This window comes from Lampris incognitus, chromosome 2, assembly GCF_029633865.1.
Source record: "Lampris incognitus isolate fLamInc1 chromosome 2, fLamInc1.hap2, whole genome shotgun sequence".
Classification (NCBI taxonomy): Eukaryota; Metazoa; Chordata; class Actinopteri; order Lampriformes; family Lampridae; genus Lampris; species Lampris incognitus.
The window spans coordinates 67,144,913-67,158,077 of NC_079212.1; the positions used below are offsets into that span (position 1 = coordinate 67,144,913).

General features: G+C 47.2%; 1 protein-coding gene across 1 annotated transcript in view; it reads left to right on the forward strand.

Annotated features, from left to right (window-relative positions):
- The first annotated feature begins 372 nt into the window (after positions 1 to 372).
- LOC130130426 (neurotensin receptor type 1-like) overlaps positions 373 to 13,165 on the forward strand; it is a 60,226-nt gene continuing 47,433 nt past the window's right edge. Inside the window, exon 1 of the mRNA XM_056300136.1 lies at positions 373 to 1,056. Coding sequence (XP_056156111.1) covers positions 373 to 1,056 — 684 coding nt within the window. The remainder of the gene's footprint in view (positions 1,057 to 13,165) is intronic.

Here is a 13,165-nt window from a genome sequence, read left to right on the forward strand (position 1 = left end):
GTGAACGCGCGCGTCAGACTCCCCCTGTGGTGCGTCGTCACCGCGGAGCGCGTTACTGCAGCTTTCCAAGCGGAGTTATCAGCGGAGAAGACAGCAAAACAAAAACAAAACAAAACAAAAACATCAGGCATTGAATGGCTGTGCGTCACCAAGGTCTAAGGACCAGCCCGCCGCCCCCTACCCCACCAAATATAAAAGAGCTCCGACTCCCCCTCCGCCTCAGTGCGACTCTCTCCCGTCCGCCTCCCCCCACCCCGCCTTTACGCACGGAGCTAAGCCTTTTCAATGACTGACTGAAAATTAATCGGTGTACATTGGACTCGAACACAAACACACCCCAGTCATCACGTTGTGTCTTCACGCCACAAGAGGATGGATGTAAACTTGACGCTGTCAGGGCGCGACTTGGCGGGCATGGGCGCGCTGGCGCAGAGACTCTTCGACCATGGAAACGACTCCCAGCCGCCCATCGCCAACGGAACCGTCGGCTCCGAGCCGCCGGAGGAGGAAGACTTGGAAGTGAACACGGACATCTACTCCAAGATCCTGGTCACCATCATCTACGTCGCTCTGTTCGCGGTCGGATCCGTGGGCAACTCCATCACCCTGTACACGCTGCTGACCAAGAAGTCTCTCCAGAACCTGCAGAGCACCGTCCACTACCACCTGGTCAGCCTCGCCGTCTCCGACCTGCTGATCCTGGTACTGTCCATGCCCATCGAGCTGTACAACTTCATCTGGTTCCACCACCCCTGGCTGTTCGGGGACGCCGTCTGCCGGGGCTACTACTTCCTCCGGGACAGCTGCTCCTACGCCACCGTGCTCAACATCGCCAGCCTGAGCGTGGAGCGCTACATGGCCATCTGCCACCCGTTCAAGGCCAAGAGCATCATGTCCCGCAGCCGCACCAAGAAGCTCATCAGCGCCATGTGGCTGGCGTCCTTCGTGCTGGCCACGCCGATGCTCTTCATCATGGGGGAGGTGACCATCAACGGGGAGAAGATATGCCGGCCGACCACCGACAACTCAGACGTCACCTTGAAGACGGTGCTTCAGGTGGGAAGATGTGCCGTCATACGATCACAATGGTGCCGACTGACAATCCCGACTGGCAAAATGGGCTTTGTGCGCGCGCGCGCGCGTATGTAGAGAGAGAGTCAGATTAGGGGGCTCGGATTCACGCGTGCGCTCCTATCAGTTGCAGTGTGGTAGTATTTGCGTTGTGTATGGATGGTTTTGGAAATGGTTAACTGACGCGTGGGACAGGCAGTTGGAGGGTGTCTGCAGACACAGCATGTAGGTGGGCTGTTAGTCTTGTATTAGCAGAAACACGTGTGATGCGAAGGGGTCTCGGAGTGGCGGGTTTTACCACTAAGCCCTCTGGAGGTGCTGTGCGCCTTAGTGGATGAAACGTGCGTAACAAGAGACGCCCAACTAATCCCCGTTACACACATAGCGCCATCACACGTCTGTGTAGATCCTGCAGTCATTTGTTTGCAGATCTGCATCAGATCTGATGTCCAATTAGATGTTTTTTAATTTGCCATCTTCATCATCATCATCATCATCATCATCTGTCATCGACGTTGACATCTTTTACGCCAGTTTGGTGATCCTTCTTTCTTTTCTCTCTCATTGCACCAGTCTCTGGTCCATCTTGTTGGTTTTTGGCGGTTGTTTTAGTCGTTTGTGTGGCCGTGTTTAGTGTGTTGTCCTGTCTTCTACCCATGTTAGTTTTTTGTGTTCTCGGGGTATTTTACGTCCATCTTTAAGCGTCACAGGTTGTTCTCGCATGATCACATAACAACAAATTAAGGCACCCGGAAATTGTGTGATTTGCAAACATTTGAAAACATGGCAATTAGTAAAAAAAATAATTCAAATCTGCACAAAATGTAATCATCTTTATTATCTTTAGCGGATACATGTGATGTATGATATATGATGTGATTTTATATGATATATAGTATATATAACATGTGCCACAAGTTGTGCTGAAAAGGTAGAAGCGACCCTCTTTCACATTGTTCCCACCTTACTGTTAGATGATATTTCACAGGCTTGTGTGTGTGTGTGTGTGTGTGTGTGTGTGTGTGTGTGTGTGATTTCTGCAACCCTACCACATAGTCACACACGTACACACACGTCACTCCTCAGTCAGGTGTGTCGTGAGTATTCAGACAAAACCATGGATACACAAAATGCCTTACAAGTCCTCCAACCCCTACGACCACATATAGGTCGTACACCCTCTAATACGACCCAGTGGAGCGTTTCCGAAATTAGCGCCCCTACCGGCGGCAGGAGGTATGCTACCGAAAGACTTTTCGCCCCTGTGCATTGTGGGTTTTATTGTAAGTGTTGACATCCTTTCTGCAGCGCCTCATACAGGCTAATAAAGGTATGTCCACAGTGAATAGTGATTAAAAACAATCTGAGGACAACAGCATATGCAGTCACTGCGTTTTTGTGTTGTTTCGCCGTCTAGTATAGTAACTAAGATTGCTATTAGCAGCACGGCCGCTAGAGGTCGCTTAACTTTAATACGTACTACAGGTCGTAATAAGCTGCCTGTACAAACGACCTGTGGGGTCGTTTTTTGCTGGAGGACAGTCTCAAAATGCCTCGTGTCACGTCTTTTTATTTCTCACTATCATTTTTGTTATTTTTAGAGCGTTACTCATTGAAATGATGAGTTAAGATATGAGTGATTTTATATAGAGACTCTTCTGCTTCCACCTCCTGTTGGTGGCGTAGTAGAGTTTAGTTTAGTTAACTTAATGATGTAAATGAAACGCAGTTTTTTTGTTTTGTTTTGTTTTTTCCCCCGTTTTTCTCCCCAAATTACCCCACTCTTCCGAGCTGTCCCGGTCTCTGCTCCACCCCCTTCTGCCGAGCCGGGGAAGGGCTGCAGACTACCACATGCCTCCTCCCATACATGTGGAGTCACCAGCCGCTTCTCTTCACCTGACAGTGAGGAGTTTCTCCAGGGTGGAATAACATGTGGGAGGATCACGCTATTCCCCCCCGAACAGGTGCCCCGACCGACCAGAGGAGGCGCTAGTGCAGCGACCAGGACACCTACCCACATACGGCTTCCCACCTACAGATACGGCCAACTGTGTCTGTAGGGACGCCCGACCAAGCCGGAGGTAACACAGGGATTGGAACCGGCGATCCCCGTGTTGGTAGGCAACAGAATAGACCACCACGCTACCGTATTCGCAGTATTTATGTAGTCTAAGGTTGTAGTGGGTCGTGATAATAGACCACATGTGTAATGTGACGTGTAATGCAACTGTTAAAACTTGTGTCTGGATGAGGAATCTGCATATTTTCATGCTCCTGAACCTGGAGCTCAGCCTCAGATCTGAATCAGGAATGTTAGCGGAGTCTCTCAAGTGCTTCTGTTGATTGTTGTACTGCGTGCAGATACTGCTGTAAATTCAATTCAGGCAAAGGAACCACAATTTCACTTTATATTATTTCTATGCTGAAACTTTAGATTTGACTCTGGAGCTGGCTCCAGGTTTGTGTCCCTGTGTCTACTGTGGTATGTGGCCTTAAACCATCCATTACCATGCACACTCCCTCAAGTCAACCTGCAGTTTCTGATCCGCATTAAAGTGGAGGGAAATTCCTGAAGCAACTCTTTAATCAAAAATAAACTTTTGTTTTTTAAGATAATCCGGTAACACTTTAGTATGGGGAACGTAGTCACCATTAATTAGGTGCTTATTAGCATGCAAATTAGCAACATATTGGCTCTTAATTGGTCATTATTACGTACTCATTAATGCCTTATTCTGCATGGCCTTATTATACAACCAGTAAGCCATTAACTATGATTTTTCCCTCTATAACCTCAGAATTATTGCTTATTAATAGTACCATCTCAATATGCTTTGCTTAGTATGGCCTTTATAAGGTGGTAGTACCACAAGAAGAGTTATTCTCCCTTACTAACACTTAATGAATATTGTCTGTTCTTACATAACAAAACACAAAACTACAAGTGTTCATAGTGTTAAATTACTCTAAATTAAGTTTTTGTTATTTAGAATATGTTCCCCATACTAAAGTGACATCTTGATCATTACTAATTCACTAGTAATTAAGTTTTTTTATGTTCCCCATACTAAGGTGTTACCGATAATCCTACTAAATAACTTTTGTGAAAAGATGAGACCTTGTTGTATTCCCTTCAGCTGCACAGGTGGAGTCATTAGAGACGTCATGGTGTTCATTTTATTTAATTTGATAAATGGCAGCCTCCTCCTAGCAAACACTGTACAGGTGATTATAACGAATAATTAAAAACACCAACACCGTTTGAACAAGACAGATGAATGTGTATTTATTCTCCAAATCTGTTTTAGCTCGGGTAGTCGGCCTCCCGGCAGCAGCAACAGGCGGTGACAGTAAGATGGAGCACATCAGCACTCAAACTTGTTTGGTTCTTCGGTAAAGCGTTTGCAACGTGGGGCAACGCAACAGGATGCCCGTTCTTACCCTGTGAATTTCGCCCACAGAATTAATTTTTGAGACAAATATATTTTTTCATCTCGCGAAACCCGTTTTGTTCCATTCTGTGAAACACTTGGCACACATTTTGTGGACAGAACTGCATTCTGGGGAGGAACGAGATTGGAGGTCCATCCGTACACTTGATGTCCGTCAAGGTGCCATATACACACATGTCACTGACTTAGGCTGAGGTGAAATTTGGCTGCGTCAGCCTCACGGGACTTCAACCTCCTCTCTCTCCACTTTTCAGCACCACCTTTGCGTTTGTTCTCTCTTTGTTTGTCCATCTTGCTCCACTGCACTGTTTAAATGTTGCCACGGGAAAGGGGCGAGACCCAGGAAACGTTAGAATGGACCAGACCAAAAGTGTTTGGCTGGGAGCGAGAGAGGCTGACTGATTTAATACCCAACCGCAGTGGGCCAGCAGCCCACGCGCCTGGGCCAGCCAGACACACGCCACTTGGTTATTTTTATTCACGTGGGGGCTGGGGTGATTTACATTTTGCGTTGCATCAACCCGAATTGTCAAGCGTCCCACCCAGAAAACTCCCGGTGCTCCAGATGGCCATTCCACCATTAGGTACTGCCTAGCTACCCCCCCCCCCCAACGTCACCACCTTGCGGTCTCCAGTCTCTTTCAGATTGCACCTCCTGCATAAGATGTATAGTCAACCTGTGTGCGCCTTCCTCCACTCTGATACGTCACCCTGTGGTCCTCTCTCCTCTAGAAATATGTATTCACCGCTGCCATGTCCATCCTTTTCACACAATCCACCACCATCTGTCCTTCCACATTCCTCTCCTTGACACCATACCTACCCATCACCTCTGTTCCCTTCACCTACATGCCCACTGAAGTCCGCTCCGATCTCCACTCTCTCCTCCTTGGGTACCCTCTCCACCACTTCATCCAACTCACTCCAGAATTCTTCTTTCTCTTCAATTTCACACCCAACTTGCGGGGCATATGCTCTGAAAACATCTATCATCACGCCTTCGATTTCCAGCTTCATACTCATCACTCTGTCCAACACGCTCTTCACCTCCATCACACTCTTCAGAACGACCTCTACCCCATTTTTCCTCCCGTCCGCACCATGGTAGAAGAGTTTGAACCCACCTCCGATGCTCCTGGCCTTCTCCCCTTCCACCTGTCCTCTTACACAAACAGTATATCTACGTTCCTTCTCTCCATCATATCTGCCAGCTCTTTCCATTTATTAGTCATAGTGCCAACATTCAAAGTTCCAACTCTCACCTCCACACCCTTACCCTTCCTGCTCACCCACTGCTCCTGGACATGCCTTCCCCCTCTCCTTCTCCTTCACCCAACAGGACTGAGAGTTGGGTGAAGGAGTGAAGGAGCTCATGAGTTCATGAGACAAAAAGCATTTTTTGTCTCATGAAATGAGTTTGATTGACAAAATTAACAGGCTAAGACTGGATGCCACACACACGCGTGCGCGCACACACACACACACACATATATATATATATATATAGTTCAGCAGTTCAGACAATTATCGAAACTATTGTAACGTGCACGGATAAGAAGACACGCTGGCGGCTGGCTGGCGGGTCTGACCCTTTAGTCTAGCGGTTAGCGATGTCTGCTGCGGGGCGAGCGATACAGGTTCGCTTCCCGGCCGCGGCAGTTCCTGTGGTTGCGTTGTCCCCCGAATTCGCTACATTGGTGTCAGAAGTGGGATGGAGCGACCGTAAGGCCATCGGAAGCGTATGAGGCGTGAAGGAGCTGATATGCTTAAGCGCGGGGACGCGCTCCCCGAAGGAGGGGGGGTAGTGTAACGTGCATGGATAAGAATACACGCTGGCGGCTGGCTGGCGGGTCTGACCCTTTAGTCTAGTGGTTAGCGATGTCTCCTGCGGTGCGGGCGATACAGGTTCCGCCCATTTGTAATTCGCCATTAAAAAGAAGAAAAAGCGGAAGTGGTCAAATGTTGCGATCGTCATTTCCGGTAAGTGCACAATAGCTGTGTTCGATTTGAGAAAACACTATCCTGTTGAAATACACGCACTGTGCAAGTAAGTGCATTGTGCACATAGTGTACTACATGGAAGTGCACTAATGGAAGTATCTGAAATGAGACAGAATAACAATTTCTTTGATATTAAAACAAAAATCTTCCTCTAACCCTTTTTCGGGTGGTGCGTGTCATCCTCAAGCTCTGGTCCTCTACCAGGGGCCTGGGAGGTTGAGGGTTCTGTGCAGTATCTTAGCTGTTCCTAGGACTGCACTCTTCTGGACAGAGACCTCGGATATTGTTCCTGGAATCTGCTGGAGCCACTCTCCCAGTTTGGGGGTCACAGCTCCTAGTGCTCCTATTACCACTGGGACTACTGTGGAGTTCACCTTCCACATCCAATCAAGTTCTTCCCTCAGCTCTTGGTATTTCTCTAGCTTCTAGTTCTCTTTCGCCCTGATGTTGCCATCACTCAGGATTGCTACATTGATCACTACTCCTATCTTCTGTTCCTTGTCCACCAGCACAATGTCTGGTTGGTTAGCCAGCACCTGCTTGTCAGTCTGGAACTTAAAGTTCCACAGGATCTTAGTCGGCCATTCTCAACCACTTTTTGCAGTGTCTCCAGTTTGGACTTGGGGACTTCCAGTCTTTAGTCAGTACAGATATTCCTGTACACTATCCCAGCCACTTGGTTATGCCTTTCAGTGTATGCTTTCTCAGCTAGCGTTTTACACCCTGTTACTAAGTACTGGATTGTCTCAGGGGTGTCTTCGCATAGCCTACACCTTGGGTCTTGTCTGGTGTGGTAGACCCCTGCCTCAACCGATCTGGTCCTGAGTGCCTGTTCTTGTGCTGCTATGACCAGAGCCTCTGTGCTGTCCTTCAGTCCAGCCTTTTTTAGCCACTCGTAGGATTTCTCAGTACTCTTATCTTTCGATGGTACATCCCATTGAGGGGCTTGATTTTCCATGGTACATCCGTTTCTTCTTCCTCCACACTCTGTCTTCTGCTGCATGAGTTACTCACTCAGCAGTTCATCCTGGGGGGGGGGTCTCTTTCTGATGTACTCGCGGATGGTCCTTATTTCATTGTGGACTACTAGACTACTAGTTAAACGTGGGCATCTTCAGTTGCTATGGACATGCACAGACACAAGGAAGGGTGTGTGGTGTTACACATTTAGCATTATTTGAAGCACTTAGCATTGTTAATCAAAGTGCTGTGTAGATAATTCATTGTCCTCCTCATCCTTTTCGTCATTGCAAGAGAACTAGAACTTCATCTTTTTCTTCACTGTAGGAGGGCTAGAACATTGGGCCCAGAGCTCAGCATTTCTTGGGGCCAGAAAACAGACATGCCTGCCACTCAGCAATGGGTCTGCACGACTAGCAGAGACATGAAAGGCTGAGTGGTTGGTTTGGATCAAACTGTCTTTCCAGACATTGGGGTAACAGTCTTTTCTTTTGTGTGTGTTCACAGATGGTTCTCTGACAGGAGCATCTGTTTTCTCCCCCACGTGAACATCTGTTCTGAGCCTGTAGGAACACTGCAGGTACTTGGTACAAGGAAAAACAGGCTGGTGTGATTCATGGCCTTGGGACTTGTTCATCTTGACATGTGTCCATATGTATGATCTAGACAATCACTCAGCCCACTTACATTATTTCACGATTCAGTAGGTTTGTGATTACATTTGAAATAATCCCTAATGACTCCCCCATGCAAACGTCATAGTTCCCAGCGGATCAGTTCCCATTTAGAATCTTCTTGACGATGAGAGTGAAGCGTCTGAATGAGGAGGAGCCTGGATGTCAAACAAACTGGCTTGTATCTGAAACATCTATTCTGTCTTCCGTGCTCCTCTATTTACTTTTACATTTACTCATTCAGTAGAAGCTTGTAACCGAAGAGACTTAGAGAGAGTCAGCAATCGACAGATAAAGTCAATAATTATCAACAGACGTCATAGGGTACTACATGGTACCACATGGTACTACATGGTAGTCATATCATAGACAAGAGGTCACGTCATGAGAAGTGCATTTTTAGTATAAGTGCACTTTAGATCATCGAGAGGCAGTGAATAAGATAATCAAAGTACAAAGTCGAAGTACATCGCCAGCAGTACCATCACCGCGTTCTGCAACTGCAATAGCACGTCCATCCAAAGCAACAATTCAGAGCAGGGAACCCCACTGTTTTCCGGGCCTTAACCTACAGCCAAAGTAGCACGACTGATAATAATGCAAAATACACTCCAGTGACAGTCATTGCTTGAAAAGAAAAGATGCATGATGTTATTTCGTCTGGGAAAACGTTTCAATAACTTTTCTATCGTAGTCCACCAATCCATGAATGAATCCATATTCAGTTGATAGCATAGCAAGAGCTTTTAACCTCTGGTGCCCCATGGTGGCGCGCGCGTGCAGCTGCGTATCAATGCCGATACCGTAAACACCGTTTACCAAACGTCTTCATGTATGTTGCTGTTGTTCTTCTTCTTCTGCTTCTTCTGCTTCTGCTTCTGCTTCTTCTTCTTCTCCCGGATGTTCCCATTAGGGGTCCCCACAGTGGGTCACATGTCCAACCCATCTCAATCTTGCCTCTCTTGCTTTGTCTCCAAACCGTCCAACTTGAGCTGTCCCTCTAACATACTCGTTCCTAATCATGTCCTTCTTCGTCACTCCCAATGAAAATCTTATCATCTTCAACTCTGCCACCTCCAGCTCCACCTCCTGTTTTTATGTCAGTGCCACCGACTCTAAACCATACAACATAGCTGGTCTCACTACCATATTGTAAACCTTCCTTTTAACGCTTGCTGGTACCCGTCTGTCACAAATCACCCCTGACACACTTCTCCACCGACTCCACCCTGCCTGCACTCTCTTCTCCACCTCTCTTCTGCACTCCCCGTTACTTTGGACGGTTGACCCCAAGTATTTAGACTCGTATGCCTTCTACTCCTTGCATCCTCACCATTCCACTGTCCTCCCTCTCATTCACGCATATGTATTCCGTCTTGCTCCTACTGACTTTAATTCCTCTTCTCTCTAGTGCATACCTCCACCTCTCCAGGCTCTCCTCCACCTGCACCCTACTCTCGCTACAGATCACAATGTCATCTGCAAACATCATAGTCCACAAAGATTCCTGCCTGATCTCGTCTGTCAACCTGTCCATCACCATTGCAAACAAGAAAGGGCTCAGAGCCGATCCTTGATGTAATCCCACCTTCACCTTGAACCCATCTGTCATTCCAACCACACACCTCACCACTGTCACACTGCCCTCATACATATCCTGCACCACTCCTACATACTTCTCTGCAACTCCCGACTTCCTCATACAATACCACACCTCCTCTCTCGGCACCCTGTCATATGCTTTGTCTAAAGCCACAAAGACACAATGTAACTCCTTCTGGCCTTCTATATACTTCTCCAACAACATTCTCAAAGCAAATATCACATCTGTGGTGCTCTTTCGTGGCATGAAACCATATGGCTGCTCGCTGATCATCAACTCTCCCCTTGAGCTAGCTCCCAGTACTATTCCCCATATCTTCATGCTGTGGCTGATCAACTTTGTTCATCTGTAGTTACTACAGCTCTGAACATCACCCTTATTCTTGAAAACTGGTACCAGTGCACTTCATCTCCACTCCTCACGCATCCACTTTTGCCCCCTCTACTCCTTGCATCCTAACCATTCTGCTGTCCTCCCTCTCGTTGACGTATGCCATTTTTTTTAATTGGATGCTCTAAACATGGGGCCAACATGATCATGCCCCAACGCTCATTACTGAAAGCACGTTGAACACATGCACAGTGTTTTCAACCGATCACATCGTTAAACAGTCGCTGACGGGCTAGCCCCATGCTCACCAAACAAAGACTGCTAGGAGAAGTACTGACCTTTATAGAACAGGTACATGAAGATATTTGGAATGTATCGGATAGCACTACCACTCTCATATGTAATAAACATGAAACAATGTTAGTCATAAAGAAAGAAAAAATATATTACTTGTTACACTGAATTATTGATAATGTCGTTCACTGACGACATCTGGTGGAGCCAAACCTCATCGTCCCCTAATGAAGAGACGTCGTTGTTAGTCTGTAGTAGGGAATGCCATTTTTGTTGGCCTGTGATGATGTTGCGTCGAGAACTTGCCATATCGTTTGGCTTTGGCTGAGCTGATGCCTCGACTTATTTATCTCCTGGCTACCTTCTGAAAGACACTGTTCAGTTCTTCATTAACAGCAAAACTGGATGAGGCAGTCACATATCACTCACTGGTCAGGGTTCTAGTCTCATCATAAGTGGCAGCAAGCTAAGTAGGGCACTCCAGACGTCCCTCTCCCCAGCAATGCCATCCATCTCCTCCTGGGGGATCCCAAGACGTAGGCCAGATTGGACATGTAGTAACTCCAGCGAGTTCTGGGTCTACCCCGGTGTCTCCTCCCAGGTTTACGTGCCCGGAAAACCTCCAAAGAAGGCGCCCAGGAAGCATCCTAATCAGATGCCCGAACCACCTCAATTGGCTCTTTTTGACGCGAAGGAGCAGCGGCTCTACTCCGAGTTCCCTCCGGATGTCCGAGAACCTTATTCTATATCTAAGGCTGAGCCCGGACATCCTACAGAGGAAATTCATTTGTATCCACGATCTCGCCCTTTCGGTCACTACCCAAAGGCCATGACCATAGGTGAGGGTTGGAACGAAGATTGACTGGTAAATTGAGAGCTTTGCCTTTCGGCTCCGCTCCCTCTTCACCATAACGGTCCGGTACAACGTCCGCATTACTGCTGTTGCTGCACCAATCCTCCTGTCAATCTCCTGCTCCATCCTACCCTCACTCGTGAACAAGACCCATAGATACTTGAACTCCTTCACTTGAGGCAACAGCTCATCCCCAACCCGGAGGGAGCAATCCACCATTTTCTGGTTAAGAACCATGGCCTCAGACTTGGAGATGCTGACTCTCATCCCGGCCATTTCACACTCAGCTGCAAACCGCCCCCTTCCGTTCTGGGTGTCACGTCCCGATGAAGCCAAATAAACCACATCATCTGCAAAGAGCAGAGATGCAATTCTGAGCTTCCCAAAATGGACACACTCCTCACCTTGGCTGCGCCTTGAGATCCTGTCCATGAATATAACAAACAGAATCGGAAACAAGGGTCAACCTTGACGGAGTCCGACACCAACCGAAAACGTGTTTGACTTTGTGCCGAGAATGTGGACACAGCTCTCACCTCCGTTATACAAGGACCAGATGGCTTGTAGCAACTGCCCCGGTACCCCATACTCCCGCAGTACCCCCCCCCCACAGAGTGCCCCGGGGTACACGGTCGTAAGCCTTTTCCAAGTCCACAAAACACATTTAGACTGGCTGGTCAAACTCCCACGCCCCCCTCAGCACTTCTGCAAGGGTAAAGAGTTGGTCCATTGCTCCACGGCCAGGACGGAATCCGCATTGTTCCTCCTGGATCTGAGGTTAGACAATCGGTCGGAGCCTCCTTTCCAGCACCCTAGAGTAGACTTTCCCAGGGAGGCTGAGCAGTGTGATGCCCTGATAATTAGAGCACACCTCCAATCAGGTTTATAGTCAAGGCTGTAAATAATAAATATGTGGAAAAAATGTACTACACCTACCGAAAATGTCTTGTTCAGTTTGAGGGGAGAAAGATAGGCTGAATAACCTATTCACTAAATACAGCATTGAGTACTTAAGTACATACATAAGTAGTAAGATACATTGACCACTGGGAATAACATAAAATTTGTGGAGAAAAACATTTTCAACTAAGAAATATTATCAAAATACACTCCTTTGTGTCCTTATGTGATAAGAAAAACTTATCCATGACTTTGTCCCCTCCCACTTGGACAATTCCATCAGCATTTGCACCTTCCTCAGTCAGCCTCCCATCAATCAACTTAACGTGTCTAGAATTCAGCAGTGAAGTTAACATTGCATTCCATATCAACTCAGTACTTACTTCTCCACTGTGGCTTCAAGTTAAATTTAAAATAGATCTGAAGATAATTTTAGTCGCTTGGCAGGCTACACATGGCCATACACTAAAATTACACGTGTAATTTTACACATGTAATCTACACGTGTGAAATTTACAGACTTAAGTGACTTACAAGGACTTACACTTACAGACCTAAGTGACTTGCAAGGTCACTTAGGTCCTGTGACCAAGGGCTCTTGGTTACTTCTGTGCAAGCCTAAATTTCAAGAGGACTGTTCATTTGCTCTCAGCGCCCCCCACAATCTCTTGTAACTGCCTCCACCAAATAAAAACCTGGATGTCATCAAATCTACTCAAGCTAAATACCAATAAGACTGAGCTCATGGCTGTGGCTTCCAAGGCGCTGCTCTGCAAGGTTGGAGATCTTCTCCTTGACGTGGATGGCTGCTACATCTGTCCATCCCCAGAAGTCAGCAACCTTGGTGTCAATCTGGACTCTATCCTCTCATTCCAGTCACACATCAAATCTGTCAGCAAATCTGCTTTCTTTCAACTCAAAAACATCCTCAGACTCTGGCCATTACTCTCAGACCCTCATCCATACCTTCAACACCTCCCGCCTAGATTATTGCAATGGAGTCCTGTCTGGGGTACCTAGCAAAGCC